Source organism: Mugil cephalus, chromosome 15 (genome assembly GCF_022458985.1).
Source record: "Mugil cephalus isolate CIBA_MC_2020 chromosome 15, CIBA_Mcephalus_1.1, whole genome shotgun sequence".
Classification (NCBI taxonomy): Eukaryota; Metazoa; Chordata; class Actinopteri; order Mugiliformes; family Mugilidae; genus Mugil; species Mugil cephalus.
In genome coordinates this window covers 13,072,193-13,089,811 of record NC_061784.1, presented here as the reverse complement: position 1 = coordinate 13,089,811, position 17,619 = coordinate 13,072,193, and the positions used below count along the sequence as shown (strand labels likewise).

Genomic DNA, 17,619 nt, shown 5'->3' with positions numbered 1-17,619 from the left:
CAGCTGATCCTTTAAGTCCTAGAAGTAGCGAGGTCGGGCCTCCATAAATCAAACCTGCTTATTCAGGCCTTCTTAAAGAGGGCACTGCCATGAGGGAATACCATATTCTTGAAAGAGTGTACGTTTTTAGTAGGTGGTCAAAGTAAGATTCTGAATGGCATAACCCAAGGTCTCACAGCAGAACACTGCCCAAAGCATCAAACTGATTCTGACAAGATACAAACCTGGCAATTTGTCTTTTGGATGGGCCAGTATTCGCTATCCCACATGCGTCAATGAGCCTTGGACGCCCTGACATGGGTTCACTAAAGCCACTTTGACATTGAACAAAAAAATCAGGCTTTGCTCGGCTTCTATGTGAACAGGAATGCTGCGTCGTCCTTCTAATTTACATGATAACGTTGATGTACCTGCTTGTCACATTCTGATTGTGTCACTGGACGGCCTGTCAGACTGTGTCATTATAGGAGCTCCAGGGCTGCGAGCAGCACAAAAACAGAGTAAAGTTTTGGTCTATTCCCATAGAGACCAATATCTGTCAATCAAACAAATCAAATGTGTTGTTACACCATCGTTAATGCAAGTGCATAGGTGAATTAGCCTTACCTCATTTTCGGGAAATCATACCAATCGGGGAATGCATGTGTGACTGTGTTTACATACAGCTTGTATTGCGATATGGCATACTTTTTTTTAATTGATCATGGTAGCACACCAAAAAAATACACCATGCTGTCCATTGTTTACCTCATAGTGTAGTGTACTTAAATGTGTAATGATGACGTTGTTGACATGATGGCATATGAGAGGGAGGAAAAAACAGGCATGCAGCTCTCACAGCAGGAGGTCAGACCTGGGACTTCTGGTGATGTGAAAGAACACCAAAGGCTGGCCGACCCAGGTCTGAAAATCCCGTGTCAACCCGGTATTTCCGGAGGTATGAGATTCACACTAGCTATTACAATCTGGTCCTTGTCAAAGATAGATAGATCCTTTATCGTATTTAAAGGAAATTTGTTGTCACAGTACAGAGCACAGTATATGCACACACAGATACCTATACAAGATAGCACCTGCACACAGTTACACCTGGTATTCTGTTTAGTGTCTCTATGACAGAGGGGACAAAACTCCTACCACAATGTACCCGTTTCCAGGCCAGGGATCTTTATCTGCAACTAGATGGGAACAGTGTAAAGAATGGGTAGAGAGTGGGTCTGGGGTGATGATGCGAACTCTACATGTGATTGCACAGGGAGGCCAACGATTTTTGGAGGCATTGTGTGTAATGTGTACGAATCTGTTCCAATTGGATGCAGTTAACAATGTGAAAAACAGGGGTTGAATTATACTTTTGTACAGCAACAACAGAAGGTGGGTGGGGGTGCCCACAGGAAGTACTTTGAGTTTGCGGATGGCAGAAAGTCTTTGTTGGCAGCGTTTGTAGATGTAAGTCCAATATACTTGTGGCAGTCCAAGGTCTCAGCATTATTGATACAGGTATGATTGTGGGTGGTGCTGTGTGTCCTGGATTGTTACTGAGCAATTCTTTAGCCTTTGCTACATTCAGATGCAGGTAATTGTCCATGCACCTGCCACCTGTATGAAGTGGGAAATGGAGTCTTGATAGCCTTAGAGAGTTATTGTCATTAAAGAGTGCAAGCAGGGGGGATGTTGAGATGGGGGAGTTTCCTGATCATCTGGTTGTGTTAAAAGCAGACCGGAAATCAATGAAGAGTCTGGTGAAGTTATCGGGTGATTCCTGGTGCTGTAGGAGGGAGTGAAGGAGGCATGCCACAGCATCCTCAGTCCCCCTTTTGGCCTTACAGGCAAACTGATGGGAGTCCAATTGCAGTCTGACAATTGGAACTATGATGTTGAGCACCATTTTCATTATGGTATGACAGTGGATGTTATCCACTGGGTGGGCATGGATGCAGTGCTGTAGGTTTCACAGAAGATAGAGTGAAGAATGGGTGATAGCTGCAAGGCACAGTCCTTGAACACCCATCCCTGGATACCTTCTGGCCCCAGAGACTTGCTCGGTTTGCACCGGTTCAACTGATACTGTACACTTTCCACTGTAAAGGAAGCATGGAGTGCTGGCTTCATGGTGGGTAGATCTTTCAGTAGTGCCCTGCATTCATCTGAGCAGTTGGTGCAGTCAAAAGGTTTATGAGTGAGGCAGGGTCAGTTATTGCAGAGCATGTGGGTTTTGGGTTATATATATATATGTGAATGGGTCTGTTACTGTAAAGTGCTTTGAGTACCAACAGGTAGGTACCATTACCATTCAATGAGTTAATTATGGCTATTCTCTTTATCTACCATAATGTTATGGCTGATGTGTGTATACCTCAATGCTGGCTCTGGATGAGTGCAGCGTCCACCAATACTGCCACAAAGACATTTCTTGGGGTGGGCTGCCCATTAAACTTGTCAATTTAAGAGAGGAACATTTTCCCTCTCAAAGGTGGCTCTTGGTTGTCAGACTTTAAATTCAGGCCCAAGTCCCTGAACTTGACAGGAGTCTTTTCAATTGCAGCTCCAGAAATTGCAGACGGCCTTGGAAATGCTTGGTCAGATAACGGTACTAAATTGCATCATGTAAATGATGTCACATTGCATTGTGGTAGCTTTAGTCGTGACAAACTGACAAACACATTGTTGAGAGTGAAGATTCTGAAGGTGTAATAGGTTTTTCAACCATTTCTTGAAGGTGGTGCGAAGCAGGTGAAAGGCCAAATGACAGCTCTGTAACAATAAGGCTGAAAGATGAAGCACTGGCATTGACATCTCAGATTAAAAGTCAGAAATTAAAGCAATAAACAAATGAATGTGATGTGATAACTGCAGTGACATGATGACTACAGCTGTGTCACTACTGAATGTCAAAACCCATTAAATGTCACCACACAAATGAGAAAACAAGCTGTCAAGATGCCAGAGTCTTAGCCACTTTTAATCCCCGCCTTCACTCTAAATAAATGTCTGGTTTTACATCAGTGAAAAAAAAAAAAGGATTACGCACACCTTGCCCCCATTCAAAGAAACCTGCTACAATCAAGGTCTGTTTGGCTGTGATGAACATCAAATGCACCCATCAAAGCCACACACAGAGTTGATTGTACACACATGCATTCAAATGTGCTATTTATAAAATATGGAGGATAATGATGAGAGCTTTCAGAGGACACGGTAACCCTTTCCACAGCATGCGAGTCTGGCTTTGGATTGATTTTAAGATTTGAGATAACCTTAAAGAATCTCCATTCAGAAAGATTTTTTCCCCATTCTGCCGGTGTGCATAGGAGTCACTTCATTTGTGCTTCTCTTCAACATAGTGGATGTCTCTTTTCAACTATTTTCTTTCGTGAAATCGGGGCTCTTGTGATAAAAAAAAAAAAAAAGATACAAATAATAAAAATACTGAAGAAATGCTCGTCCTGTAATAAAAACAATCCAACAACGATGGAGTAGTTCTTTTTCAACCAACATTTATTTGGAAAATACTACAGTCCTTTACTTCTTTTTCTAAATGTATTATTCCTACTCTTTTCCTCGTTGCAGTAAATCAAAATATAGATAGCAGTGCCTTTGCAAACCTTTAAGAAGTGTATTGAGGCTTCCTCTCTTAGGATCCTTTCTTCTTATAGACGTCCACAAAGTGCTCCACATAATGCCACGGGGGACTGATTCCTAATCCCACCAATCTGAATGTGAGTACCTTTGAGTTAAAGCTGTGAATATGCATTTGATGTTCCTATTTTTTATATATATATATATAACTGTAACATTGCCCTCTCTTGAGAATTGTGGAAGCCTGTTCATTTATTTTTATTCACACCTCTTACGCTCTTCTCTCAAGACACAACTCTACAACATAGACAACCTACATAGACAGATACTGATGTTGACTTAGCACATGTTTAATCATTATGGTGAATATTGTTCTTTTCCACACTAATGATGGTCTAAAAACAATGTGAAATGCTGAATGAATGTGATGAAGAATTTCTATATTCCTTCAAATAGCTATGTGGCAAATAAAACGTACTGTCCTCAACTCCCTTCTTCCTCATGTTTTATTCCGCTTCATTTGAATGAGAATGTAACAGTAAATCAATAGTTACGTTGCAGTGATATTGCAAACCTTTAAAGAGTGTCTGCAGAATTCTTGCAACTATCTCCAAAAACTGAAAATGGCTCTTCATAAAACCTCAAACATTCCCACAAAGACATCTGATCTGGTATGTTTACATCTCTAAGAAACCGCCTCAATTATCGACCTATGAGTCGTGTACATTGCAGAGAAGTCTATCAAAAATATACAGTATATTTTTTCCCTTTACTCCTTGTTGTAAGTTTTGTTGGAGCTCATTTATAAGAGAATGTAACTATAAACCAAAACATCAATTGCATTTTACCCAGAAAACACGGGCTCATATGAAAGCGTACACTAAATAGTACTTAGTGTATGCTGCAGTATCAGCCTGTAGGGGTGTTGAGTAATGACTACTTCACAGTTTATTGACGTTCCCATCAGACATGCACACCCTCACGGAGCACCACGATTCATTGTGTCGCGCACAGTATGATGCAACATGTTGCAGCGTGCAAGTGAAAAATTTACAGCCATAGTGACAATTATATTATCGAATACGTTATATGAATAGGAATATCAATAATATTACCACCAACTGACATGAAATCGGTCTAGGTAGAATATAGTAGCCCTCAAAGTGTCCATATATACCGATCAGCCAAAACATTATGGCAGGAGAAGTATGTTACTTGGACATGTACCACCCACCTAGACCAAACCAGGCACCCCCACCCCATGCAGCCTGACACAGACACACACACACAAAAGCAAAAAACTCAAAAAACATGAAGAACACCACAAGGTGTTGACCTGGCTTCCAAACTCACTAGATCCAATCGAGTATCTGCGGGATGCACTGCAAGCCTGATCAACATAGGTCCATTCTCTCAACCCACAGGACCCAAAGATCCCCACTAACAACAACTGTGTTACCAGACACCACAGGACACCCTCAGAAGGTTCATATCTATCCTCTGATGACTCACAACTGTTTTAGAAGCACAAGGGTAACTTACACAATATTAGAACGGTGGTCATAATGTTATGCCTGATTAGTATGTGCACACTCTAATAAAAAAAATTAACATTTCATCTATGATTTTTTTGTTCAGTGACCTTTAAACCATTGAAAATAGTATGCATTGTATTGTGTGTATGAAAATAGTTGTAATTACTACAACTTTTCTGCAATGTGGATGTAAATGGGGTCAAATTAAGGTTGACATTTTGCACTTAAAGCCCATTTTATATTATATAACAGTAACTTCAATACGTTTCAGTAAAATAACAATGTGTCCATACACATACAGACCGTTCCAGCCTACGCAGCCAAGAGCTCAGAGGTTTGACGAGGTTTTCATTAACCAGCATCATTGCAGCCCAGCTGATAAAAGGATTACAGGAGGTTTTGAGATTGATAGAGATGTGGTTCAGGCGGAATCCATCATGTCATCATGAGCTTGTTTCATGTTGTCTAAGAAAAACTGGAATTTGGAGATAATATTTAGAGATGTATATTTTCTATTACCTTAATGCCGGGTTCTGGTGGACGGTTCAGGGCATTAATGGATGATTTCTAAAAAATCAGGGCACAGGAGAGGTCTTTTTTTTGACTGTCCTGTCCTGTCCCGACCTTTTTTGTGTGTGTATTTATTCCTATTTGTGTGTGTTTGATGTTGTCTGTGTACTGTTGTACTGGCTATGCAAACTCAATGTTCCATCTGTGTTGCCCCACAGCTACAATCCTGAATAACAACAAAAACAAACCAGCTCTGGATATTATAATACTCAGTTCAGTGAGATATTTCTGAACACGCTGCAGACGCTCCCATCTATTCTTCTGTGTTACACTCGTATACACACCTATATTCTGTCCATTTTCTGTCGGTCTCTCAAGGAAAAGCCGGCGCCTAAATCAAGAACAAAGCGACTTAAAAACAAAACAATCACAGAGGTGGAAAATCCAGCCGCCGCTGGCAGAACCGCTCTCTGATGTTCTCATGAGCAAAGAATACGTGGCGTCTTTCTCCATTTGTTGTTTACAAGCTGCGGCGTGATTGCAGAGGCCTGCTCACAAAACAAAGATGACACATGCTCAGAAAGAGGCAGGGGCCTGATTTTTTTTTTTTAATCCCAAGCAAATAGCTGCTCCAAAGCGAAACATAATGGTTTGTTAATTAGACATCAACAAGTCTCTAGTGGCGGCATGATGCTCCATAAATCGTGTGTGTTTTTCACATTATCATGACAATAAAAACAACTGCTGCCTTGACCGTAGTAACTTTTTATTCCTCGGGAAAATTAATTACCTTCTGTTCTTCACAGTAGACATGTCTGATTGTTCACATGTTACTGCAGAAATCTGCCCACTGAGCTCCCGCCGACTCCCTTCTGCCAATTCTCCCTCCCATCAGTGATGCTAGACCGAGAGGGGATCAAAGACCGGCTCGATTTCACCACAAAACCGTTTCCCTTCAAAGGAAAATAAACAACCCGTGTCTCGGCTGCAGACCGCCATATCCACACATCTGTCGTCTCATTCCAATGAGGCCTGTGACAAATTGGTTTTCACAGCCGACCTCAAGCACTTATTGTTAAATAATTACTGTGCGAACGCGGGGAGCTCGGGGTGACAGGCTACATGGCAAGGAGGACACCTATTGGTGCCAGGGTAACACCACAGCAAAGCACTATTAAGAGTCACTGTCATAATGCTGTAATTATTTGACCCCTACCCAAAAAATGTCTGTCCCGATACGAACCGTTGGTAGCGCAAAAAAAGGAAAGGCAAATTTGAGTTGAGTGATGAACTTCTTTTTGGAAGGAATAATCTCAAACTAGAGTTTCTGATTGTTGCGCATCAGACTGGAGCAGACGACTTTCACGGGCGATTCGTCCTTTTAAGAACTGATCCTTGTTGAGGGCATTTCACAGCATCTCCCCTGGATTAATGTCGGCGCTCTGACAGAGTAGCTGCCAAAGGTGAACTTTCTTTGAACCCGTCCTCTGTTTAACGTTTAGTGTCATCGTCCCGCTGCATCATCCGACTGAGCTTCTTCTAAGAGAAAGGCGACCCCACCTCGACCGTTGGATTCATTTGCAAGACGAAGCGAGAAATCCAGACCAAGAGACGACGAAGCGGCTCCGAACGACGGCGCCCCCCGCCCTCCACATTTCTGTGGAGAGTCCGGGGCTCTTTTTGCAAAGAAAACAAAAACATAAAATAAATCCTGATGATTTGTGTGTTGTGTGTGATTAGTTTAAACAGAATGTGTTCATTCTTAATTGTAACCTTACTTCAGGGCATAAATATACACAAGTGTAGATGATTCATAAGGATCCAACAGTAATTTTTCTTGCATATATTTAGGAGTTATTTAACCCATATGTGTCTTTTTCTATTCAATCACATTTTATCTTCTGCAACATGCACATGTGGACTCGAATGTTTCGCCAGACAGACCAGAACAAAGCTTTAACCTCAACACAAAACTTATTTCACGCTCCAGTTCCTTGAAGCCTGTTTCATGTTACCTGTCCGAGTTTAGCCGCCTGTTGCAGAATCTCCGTCTTCCTCTGGCTACTGCGACGCACGTGGTAGGAGTTCCTCTGACTCTGGATCACGATCACCACTTCCTCCAAACCTCGGGGTAGGAATTAAAAGCAGAGAGAGTTTTTAAGTTGTGGTTATAGCTACAAATATAAGAGTCTTGCGAACTTATTTCTAATTATTAAAATATTCCTCAAACTCATAGGCGGTGTCCTCCTCGCATCACATGTGTTTATTGTAATGAGATTTTCATTCACGTTCTTCAGCTGTGCACTAAAGAAGACACCAGGAGGCGAATACACACAGACGTGGCGTGGAAAATCAATTCTCATCAATATGCAACACAAAAACTGATTCGCTTCCTCCAAACGCCTGGTAATTAATATCACATTATGCGCAATGAAAAATCCCTCACTCACCAACGGAGGCCCGTGCCGCTGGCTCCCGGTGCTCCGCGGCCTGCGGGGAGTCGGAGGAATTCTCATTAAGTCTGACACACACTGCCGAGCCACATGATGAAACACGGTAACGCGGCGAGACTCTGAGAGACAGCACTTACATGAGCCAAAACCGTGCGCTCGTCTCCAGCAGAGGGTCCTTTACGTGGAGAAAACAGAGGAGAGACGGTGACAAACTATAAACACAATGCAGCAGTTTGCAGAGTAGCCAGTTAATGTGGAAGCTGAGATGTCAATCAAGAGAAAAATTGGTCTTGTGGCTTTGTGCATGAAACACAAAATGTTCTGTTTTAAGTGAGATTTCTTCTAAATAGAACATGTCACCTTGAGCTAATTACAATTTTCTGGCACATACTTTTGCAATCAAAAGTATTATTAAAAACACATGAATAAATGTTAAATAATTGTGTCAGTGTACTTGTATTGACTGTAAGCCACAGGTCTTCAACAGGGGTCTGCGACCCCTAGTGGGTCCACGGAGGTACTACAGCGGGGGGCTCGCAAAATCTTTGGTTGATTAGACATTTTTCTGTATTTTTTTAATTTGTACCCACAATTTTCCCGCACATATTTAAATTTATTTAAACACACATCAACATGAATCCAACATATTTTAGTAAAGGGATAAATGGAGGCAGAAGACGTTATCTATCAGTCAGCAACTTCACTCATTCAGTGATACGGGAGCTGTCTCAAAATATTCACTGCCCCAATGGTTCTAACTTGGAGAACTAGACAACTAATTTCTTTTAGGTGTGTACATGTCCACAAGACACCTCATTTGAAAACCTGTCACTTGTGTGTCTGCTTCCAACAGAACAAACGTGAGGGCTAATCAGGAGTTGTTGAATTACTCCGAACATGAAAAACCTCCTTTGAAAAAAACTGAAGCAAGAAGAAAAGTTTTCTGAATCATTGCGTGTTTTCCATCTCTGGCGCTCATGGTCCTATTACTCACACAGGTGACTCTGCAGTTTTTTTCAATTAGCCTGACTAATGAAGTCCTCTCTATTTATATTCAGCAGTAGGTATGCGTAAACAACATAACAGTAAATCACTTTAACAGGCATAAACATCCTTCACCACCAGTGCATAAAAATAACCAACACACAACTGCTGTAAAATGATGAAGCTTTCAAACTAATTTAAAAAAAACAAACCAAAAACAAATGAATATAAGAAAAATGTTGTTTATTTTGAAATGCTGTGGTGTAGTGCTATTGGATATATCAAATAAATGAAGAATAAGTCGGCATAATCTGCCTAATGAACACTTTTAAAGCAAAAAGGGGCCTGTTAATGCAGGAGAAGCACCGTGATTGGACCTAATCTTAGTATCTCTTAGGCCATTTAAGAACATATTTTATATAAATTTACGTCGGTTCCTATCGACGTAATTTTTGGTGACCTTGTGTATTTCTCTAATTATCTATTATTAGCTTTATTTATCTTCAAACTGTGCTGCAGCTAATTCCAGTGGTATGGCGCATAGTATTGGAAACCGGACTACCACAGTATAGAGTTGCTTCTATGTACATGTAATCTTGTATCAAAGCCTCTAATTCTTAATTTAGACAACAAAGACATTAAGACAACGGTAAGCCCATGCCTTCTCAGTGCAAGTAGAATATATTGCGTTCGAGTCAGATGTTCAATGTGAGTTTTGTAGAACAAGTTCCTATATCTGTGGATATGTGGAAAGTATTCGTTGAGTTGAGAATGACATTTATTTTAGGCCTGTAATCTGAAGAATGACTGGTTTAAAGTAGGTCTGATGGCATAGAAGATGAACATATAGATGAAATATATAAGTATTTTGTACATACAAAGCAAAAAGTAGTGGGCCAAACACTGATCTCTGGGGGACAACTTTCTCAGCAACAAGCAACAACAAATTTGAACATAATCAGAAAGAGAAGACCTGACAAAGCCCGAGGACAGATAAACATATAAGGTGGCACATCTCTAATAATAATAATAATAATAATAATAATAATAATAATAATAATAATAATAATAATAATAAATGTGGGACGTCTAATAGGTCTGTTTGTGAAAAGGTTTCTCATTAATAAAACCCAACAGGATCACCTGCTCTGGCCTGTATATGTTCATGGTATGTCAAGTCGTATAAAAAAAATCAACACTTCCGGTATGGAATTTCAAAACAAAACTTTGCAATTTTTTTCCTTATATTTAGAATAAAACAAATGTATCAATGACCCGAAATAATAGATTAACATAATATTGTGTCACTTAATAAATTATTTTAGATGCGTTTTCGAGTATTTCATTTATTTATGAAACAGTTTTAAATTAAGTTAACTATTATTCTGAAGTCCAGATTTTACCAACTTCCGGTTTTTAGTCGCCACTCTGAGGGTAGCTTGTCTAGCTTTGTTTAGCGGTTGTGCTAACAGTGTAGGCGTCTCGGTGGGACATTTAAGCAGACTTACCAAGCCAAATAAGAAGCGCAGCGACCAGTTTGCATGCGTTGAAGACACTGTGGTGCGCCATGGCTGCCGGGGCTGCTGGTTTAATCACCGTCTTCTCATGGCGAACCGGAGAAATTGGTTGAGTGACCACGACATTCCTCTACTGGCCAGCTGTACGGGGACTAGTGCTAGTGCGGGGCTTCAGCGACCTCTAGCGGACAGTAAATATGTATTTTTAGGCCCACACATATAAATGCGCCTTAAAAACAGATTTGAGCTGCATTGATTTGATTCTCTGCTTCTTCTTTTTTTACTTCACGACAGATAATTTTACATATTAAGCCCAATATGCCAATAAAAATGTATGAAGCTACAGATAATTGTACTTTTTGAAAATGTCAGTAATTGTGTGTCTGTTCTATTTTATTTTACTTAAAATGAATAATGTGGCTCTTACTCAAACTGATAAAGACGTGTCACAACATCACAACACCATTCAATGGCACTACTAACTACAGCCTCCAAAGTGAAAAGCTCTCTCTGTTGTTTACAATAAATACTGAACACCGTGAACTTTATAAGGCTAAGATTTAGTGCAGGACTGTTACATAAGCATCAATGCATTCATTTTCAACAGTGTACCCCATGAACCGGCAAGTAAATGTGTGTCTGTAATTTTACTCATAACAAAGAAAAGAAAAATAAATTCTAAGAATAGGTCAGACAACCAGAAATCTTTATTTACAGTGTTTCAGCTACAGTTCCCGATGAAAACGGGCTGAGAGTATGTTTTCTGTTTTAGCCGTGCAGACTGCTGGAGACCTCAAGAATGAGTGAGTCAACAGTCTTCTGACCACAGAGACTGAACATGGATGCCTTGGCCACAAAAGTTAAACTGGTTCTGTTGTGAATGTTCACATTTTTGTGCTTTCTGGCTTTCGAAGTATCAGAAGAGTGTTTGTACGCTGAGTGTAGGCCCCAATAAATTACTATATATCTGTGAAGTATCATTTAATCAAGCAGCCATAAAGCCTGAGCTATGTGTGGTTTACGAATCAAGCTTTGAAAAAGGAAACCGTTGTATGGATGAAACGCAATAAAGGCTCCCAGCTGACTCACAGTTTAACAAATTAAGAGCCTGTCTGCGCTTATTTTCCAGAGCAGGACTGAATGCTGCCTTCACGTGGTTTCCAATAAAGTCATAGATTCCAGCATCGTTAAATATTTTTGCTATGGTTCTCGTTTATTTGTGATGTATGACTGTGAAGTGGCCTCCATCAGTTGGGTTTTCGTCTCCAGTGTCTGGAATTGATTGGACATAGGTCAGCCGGGATCATGAAACAGGAAGCAAACACACGTGTCTTCATAATAAAAGTACAAGGTTACACTCTTAAGGGTGGCGACACTGATGGCAAGAATAGCACCACTATGTCCGTATGACTTTAGTTTATTTATAAACTGTATGAACCAATTGAATGGTAAGTCATATTTGGATAATTTTACATCCTAAGTAAGAAGATCATTATTTTAAATGTCGTTTTGCATTAGGTAAAAACTGTAAAATGTCTTGTATATGCTTTCTTCACAACTGCCCCCACCCTCCCCCAATTTATTTATTCAATTTAGCAATTCAGTTCAATTTTACTTTCCCCATTTTCATACATTTTTCATTCATTCATTGTTTCTTAAACCAGCAGTAGTTGTTTTATTTCAATTACTTTCTCAGGAAAATAATAATAATAGTAATCATTAATAAAAATAAATGATCAGCCAAAACAAATTAGCTCATACATTTTTTAGCCGATTGATGAATAGATTAATCAACAACATGTCCAGCTATAACTTCCATCTACATATTTTAAAAAGCGGATTTATTTTGTGTAGAGAAAAAAAAGCGACCGGAAGCCAAGTCACGTAAACGCATCACGCTTGACTTTAGTCTGAGGTTTTAAGGCTGCGTATCTGGGACAGACGGTGTAAACAGCAGCCGCCACAGCAGCTGGAGGAGGTGCGCGAAAAAGAAAGCCTGACAACATGACAATAAACAAACTGCCCCACAGCGGGATGACGGTAACAGAAGTGGGCGAGTTTCTGAGAAATCCACCGGCAGGTTTCTCCGTAGAGACCCTCGGCTCTTGTTACCGAGTCCACAACAACAACAACAACAACAAGGAGGAGAGCTTGGTGCTCATCGATGACCTCGAGTCCTGCGGGGGGACAGTAGTTTTCCAAAAGTCGCTTGGAAGGTGAGAAAACTCGTACGCGCGCACGCACGCGTGTGTTTTATGTGCACGAACAAATTTGAAACTATGCGCTTTTCCCACAGAAAAGTAAAAATGCACAATCTGTGGGAGTACACCAGCATGAGGAAGAGTCTCCTGTCCAAGAGGATTTACTTGCTGGTGTCTGCCTGCAGAGAAAACTTCTCAACGGCAAACAAAAGTGGAGCCGGAGGTAACTAACTGTCTTGCAAAGATCTTAAGAGTGATGTATCTGTAATTATACGTTAGACAAGTTGGTGTTTCTGTAACCGGAGTGTATTTTATAGCTTCGGGCTGCTAACTGCGTGCAGATTGGTGCCATATAGGTGACTCATGCTGCTTGGCTTCCAGACTGCTGCAGCTGGGTGTGGTGGAGAAATTACAGTGGCCGACTAAAAACTGAAGCCACACTTACAGCATGTTTTTGTTTCTTCTGTAAAACCTGCCTCTCATTTGTCTTCTCTCCTGCTGACAGTGGCGTATGGAGCAGTGCTGGAGCAGTACGTGGTGTCCATCGATGGCAACAACCCTTTCATCAAGTGGCAGATGGAGAGAGGCCTGGACTGGACCATCTCCTCCGTGGCCGGGGAGAGCTACAGAGTGGAAGTACGAAATTCATGCGGTTCATTTATGTAATACGGTGACACCAATTAGCCTTAGCTTTATGACCACCTGCATGTCATTGACCCACTTAGGCGTGAACGTCTCTAGGCCTCTGAAGGCGTGCTGTGGTGCCTGGTACCAAAATAATTTGGCAGCAGATCCTTTAAAGTCCTAGGAGTTGTGTCGACTTGTTTGTCCGGCGCATCCCACAGACCCTTGCGTTGGAGTCGATGCTTTGAACTTGTTCCTTGAAAGTTTCCTGAGTCATTTCTGCTTTGTGGCGGGAATCATTATCTTCCTGAAAGAGACCACAAACATCAGAGAATTCCATTTCTTGAAAGGGTTTACATGGTTGGTGGATGGGTACAGTAGGTGGTACATGCCAAAGTAACATCTACATGAACGGTCTGTCTGCCCATGGCTCTGTCCTTGGTTCACCGGTCGTCTGTTCGTCAACGCTGCCCAAATCCTTAAGCTTACCCGTCAGTGGTCAATGCTGTACGTTCAAATGGTGTACATTTGTTGTTGATATGGGGTTTAAAATGTATCCTTTCTCGTTTCAGATTGATTTGACTGAAGCACTGGAGAGCTGGGCAGCAAAAAACGTCACCACTGATGCCCCAATGGAGGCCAAACCCGTGTGGAGGGACGCCTCTTTCACCCTCAAATACTATTCTGATGCCCTCTTTGACTTCCCACACTGGTTTGGCTTCAGCAAAAGGAAGTTTAAGGTGTCTTACGTCGTCCTTAATTACCCTTAATTATTCTTATTTGTATTTGCCAGTTGGATCTAACTCGTGTTCTTTTTACTGTCCACTGCAGTTGAGACTGACATGAGCCAGATGAAAAAGAGGAAGGCGAAGTTGAGTATTTGGTGGAGTCTTTGGGAAACCGTAAAAAGGAGTTTCTTGATCAACAGACGAATGACTGTAATGCCATCCTGTCAACATTAAGGACTCTCCCACCTCTGAGGTCTGCAGGAACTTCCCCACACCAGCTGTTCGGCCCAGATGTTTCTTCCGTTCAGGGTGTGGACACCACTGACAAGGACCAGAATCAAAATGCCATCACGTGCATCAACGCATTTTTGATCATATACATGACGTTTTTCTTAAAGGGAGTAAAAAGGATCAAATCTTCGCTACGTTTGCAGATTATTTCCACTGAAATGAATCAACATTTGCTTATGAGAAGATTTTATTATTATCATTATTTTTTTGTAATCCAACCTCCAATGCAATAAATGCTTTTACAAAAGTAACGCAACGGGTCAGGTTTTAGGGCACGTGCTGATCTAAGGGAGGAGGAGGAGGGCGGATGCAGCGCTGGTGATGGTCTCCACGTATTCTTTGTAGTCGCTGCCGTAGTAGCGTGTCAGCAGGAAGTTGAAGATGCCCACGACGCACATCAGGAACAGGAAGCTGATGATACGTTTTCCAAACAGGTAGCCTGGCGTGCTGCACGGAAATGCACATAATTAGTCATGCAAAGCTACGGCGCAGAGTGTAGATTCGCTTGGTGTCGTTTACCTTTGAGAGGTTTGTCCCAAGTATCCGATGAAGTACTTCTGCCTGACCATAAGGTAGATGATCCCGGCAAAGGCGGCAGGAGCTTCAGACAGAGGACAGATAGAATGAGAGAGAGAGAATGGTTGTTTACATAAACTGTCCACCATGTGTGACTCATATTGTTCAAGATCAAGCTGGTAGATTTGAATATTTCTAGCTTCTAAAACAAGTAGCTTGTTGTCAACGACCGTAAAAATGGAAACATTTATTCACCACAACCTTTTTTTCCCCCTCACATTAATCATCTCTCAACCCCTCACATTTACCTGCCTGTAAAACTGTCTATAAACTAGCTGCACCTCCAGCCGCTACAGAAACAGAAACATCAGGGTTAGCAGTTTAATGTATTAGTCAGAGAAATCAAACTCTAACATGATTGTTTTTTATCCAGGTCTTTCCCTTGTGATCGAATTTAAGTAAGAAAGCTGACTACTTCTTTCACCTCGGCTGGCAGAAGGCCAGAAAGTGGATTTAAAAACAGGTTTAAATAGCTTAAAGCGCTGCTAGTGATAATCTTGTAGAAGGTTAACCTCCCAGGAGAAAACATCACTAATGCGGTGAAAGTGGGTTTAAATGGAAACGTTTTAGTGTATATGCTAAACTCACAGCCTTCTGCCAAAAAGTCAGCGTTTTCTGAATTAATTATGCATCGGCCGCAGGAGTCTTTAAGTTGCACATGATGTTAAGTGAACATGAATGTTTTATGTCGGATAAATTCCCGCTGTGGGGGGGTGATTCGTCTGATCACAAATAAGTCGTTTTAAACAGGACATCAGCATCTCGTCGCTTGACCGCAGACTTTTTCATCACGTGGTGTAAATCTTACTAATTTTATGTGACATGAAGATCTGAGATCTGTTCCTAAAAACACATTTAGTGAGTTAAAAGCTACGTCTTCCCAGTTGAATTGACTTTGAACGCGCTGACAGGACAAAAGACTGACTGTTTGGTTGACGCCGATTAATGATTAATTACCTTGACTGAGACACAGACCAGCGCACCACATCACCGCCAGAAAGGTGGGATAGGCATCCATGCAGTTACGGCTGGAAGAAAGAACGATCTACCATCATTTCAAGAAAGTCAAGCTGAAAACATGGCAAAAAAATAAATAAATAAAAAAAGAGCATGAGCTGTAAAACCCTGTGAAGCTCTGTGAGCATTATAGAACCAAAGCCAGGAAAAAGTGAGCCCACTCAAAGACTCTGAACGCACTGCCTGTTGCAATATACTGCAATAATCAGCTCAGTGTGTTGCACAAAGCCGTGTCCCTCAAACCTTTTCCAGTCCCACATTAAAAATCACATTAAAGGCGGACAAAAGGAATTAGAATATTATATATGGTTCTGAGAATAAGCTTTTTAAGTATTTTTATCTATTATAATTGCTGTAGAGCAGAAAAACAGGGATGAAGAGCAGAGAATGACTTAAAGTCAGTGTACATCCAGGAAGGAGCTGTTGAGGCCATGTGGAGTGCACTTTAACCGTTTAGCCATCAGGTCGCCCTAGTCTACAAATTATAATTAGTCAACAATTATTTGAAAAATTTAGTTATTTCAGTCGTTTTCCTGCTTTTCGTTGACACACTGTACACAATAGAAAATACTGGGTTGTGCTTCTATACTGGGATCAGTTAGTAGCTTGATTAGTCAATTTTCAATAGACCGTCCACACTCTGTAAACATTTCCTACGTATTCTCAAAGCAAATGGATGTCTCAAACCGTAAAGTAACGTTTGCGCCACATTTGAGAGATTTGTAATTTTTCTGAAACTCTCACATTACCAACAGGACAGGATGTGGCTCAAATATTCCTCTTTTAAAACAGGAAGTCCCCAACCCTTGTGAACAAATGGAGCAACCGGACTGAATACAAGGGCAGGATCAAGTTGATAACCTCTGATGTCTCTTACAAATTTCACATGTTTGGCCCAGAACTTGAATTTAGTTTGTTCGTAGTCTTAACTTGAATTAGCAGTTAGCTTTTCCGTCTTTTAAAGGGACAATAAATGATGTCGAGCAGGTTGACTGGTCTGACAGAATTAATATTTTCCTACTAACTGTTGGTGCTTTCAAAACAAGCATGCAAATGAGCTCGGCACCAACTTTTCCTCAATGTGGAGGCATTCAAGGAAGTGGGGACTGGCTCTCAACGGACATACAGTTTAGTGGAACATAAAACCAAGTGGAAATCCTTACTGCATTAGAAAATACATAAAAGTTATCCATAAGATTAAAAAGAGAAATCGGTGTAGAATAAAGATCACTTACTTGGCGCAAGAGACTCGCTCAAAAGCAGATGTTTGGCCGTTCTTACCCTTGCACTCCCTCTCCACCTTCTGAGCAAAGAAAACTTAAAAGACAGAGACAAAAGAAATGAATCACCGTCAGGAAATCAGATGAAATCAAATGTCGTTATTCCCTTAAGGCGCTTCTCACCATTCTGAAGCACGCTGATGAGGGTGATGATGACCAGGAGGTAGATGTTTTCCACCACTACGGGGAACATGATGAAGCTGGAAGCCGGACGAGCAGGTGGATGCTGATGCCACTGGTGCAACGCTTGTCTCTCACATCCAGAAGTGTGTGCCTGCTGACAGTCAACTCCAGATCAAACCTGACCTCCCCCTCAGTGACACA

General features: G+C 41.2%; 3 protein-coding genes and 1 long non-coding RNA gene across 5 annotated transcripts in view; 1 reads left to right on the top strand and 3 right to left on the bottom strand.

The window, feature by feature from the left end:
- Positions 1 to 10,736, bottom strand: part of b3glctb (beta 3-glucosyltransferase b) — a 30,107-nt gene extending 19,371 nt beyond the window's left edge. The window contains exons 1-4 of the mRNA XM_047606179.1: positions 10,570 to 10,736; positions 8,215 to 8,252; positions 8,075 to 8,114; positions 7,640 to 7,749 (exon numbers count right to left, since the gene is read on the bottom strand). Of these exons, the coding sequence (XP_047462135.1) occupies positions 7,640 to 7,749; positions 8,075 to 8,114; positions 8,215 to 8,252; positions 10,570 to 10,630 (249 nt within the window). The 5' untranslated portion in view covers positions 10,631 to 10,736. The remainder of the gene's footprint in view (positions 1 to 7,639; positions 7,750 to 8,074; positions 8,115 to 8,214; positions 8,253 to 10,569) is intronic.
- A 514-nt stretch (positions 10,737 to 11,250) lies between these two features.
- Positions 11,251 to 13,348, bottom strand: LOC125020693. The gene is made up of 2 exons (XR_007114247.1): positions 13,225 to 13,348; positions 11,251 to 11,850 (listed from the first exon to the last, which is right to left on the bottom strand). It is a non-coding gene; the product is annotated as an uncharacterized LOC125020693 (long non-coding RNA).
- On the top strand, positions 12,212 to 14,673 carry LOC125020690 (mesenteric estrogen-dependent adipogenesis protein-like). Of its 2 annotated transcripts, none has more exons than XM_047606121.1 (5): positions 12,212 to 12,794; positions 12,875 to 13,002; positions 13,285 to 13,415; positions 13,976 to 14,143; positions 14,235 to 14,673. In XM_047606121.1, the coding sequence occupies exons 1-5, from the start codon at positions 12,583 to 12,585 to the stop codon at positions 14,247 to 14,249; spliced, it is 654 nt and encodes a 217-aa protein (XP_047462077.1). In that variant the 5' UTR covers positions 12,212 to 12,582; the 3' UTR covers positions 14,250 to 14,673. The 2 variants fall into 2 exon arrangements, with proteins under 2 accessions (XP_047462077.1, XP_047462078.1); XM_047606122.1 differs by having other exon boundaries at positions 12,219 to 12,794; positions 13,300 to 13,415.
- LOC125020692 (arachidonate 5-lipoxygenase-activating protein) lies at positions 14,592 to 17,580 on the bottom strand. Its single transcript, XM_047606123.1, has 5 exons — positions 17,419 to 17,580; positions 17,251 to 17,332; positions 15,956 to 16,026; positions 14,942 to 15,023; positions 14,592 to 14,869 (listed from the first exon to the last, which is right to left on the bottom strand). The coding sequence occupies exons 1-5, from the start codon at positions 17,486 to 17,488 to the stop codon at positions 14,707 to 14,709; spliced, it is 468 nt and encodes a 155-aa protein (XP_047462079.1). The 5' UTR covers positions 17,489 to 17,580; the 3' UTR covers positions 14,592 to 14,706.
- Between the last annotated feature and the right edge of the window lie 39 nt (positions 17,581 to 17,619).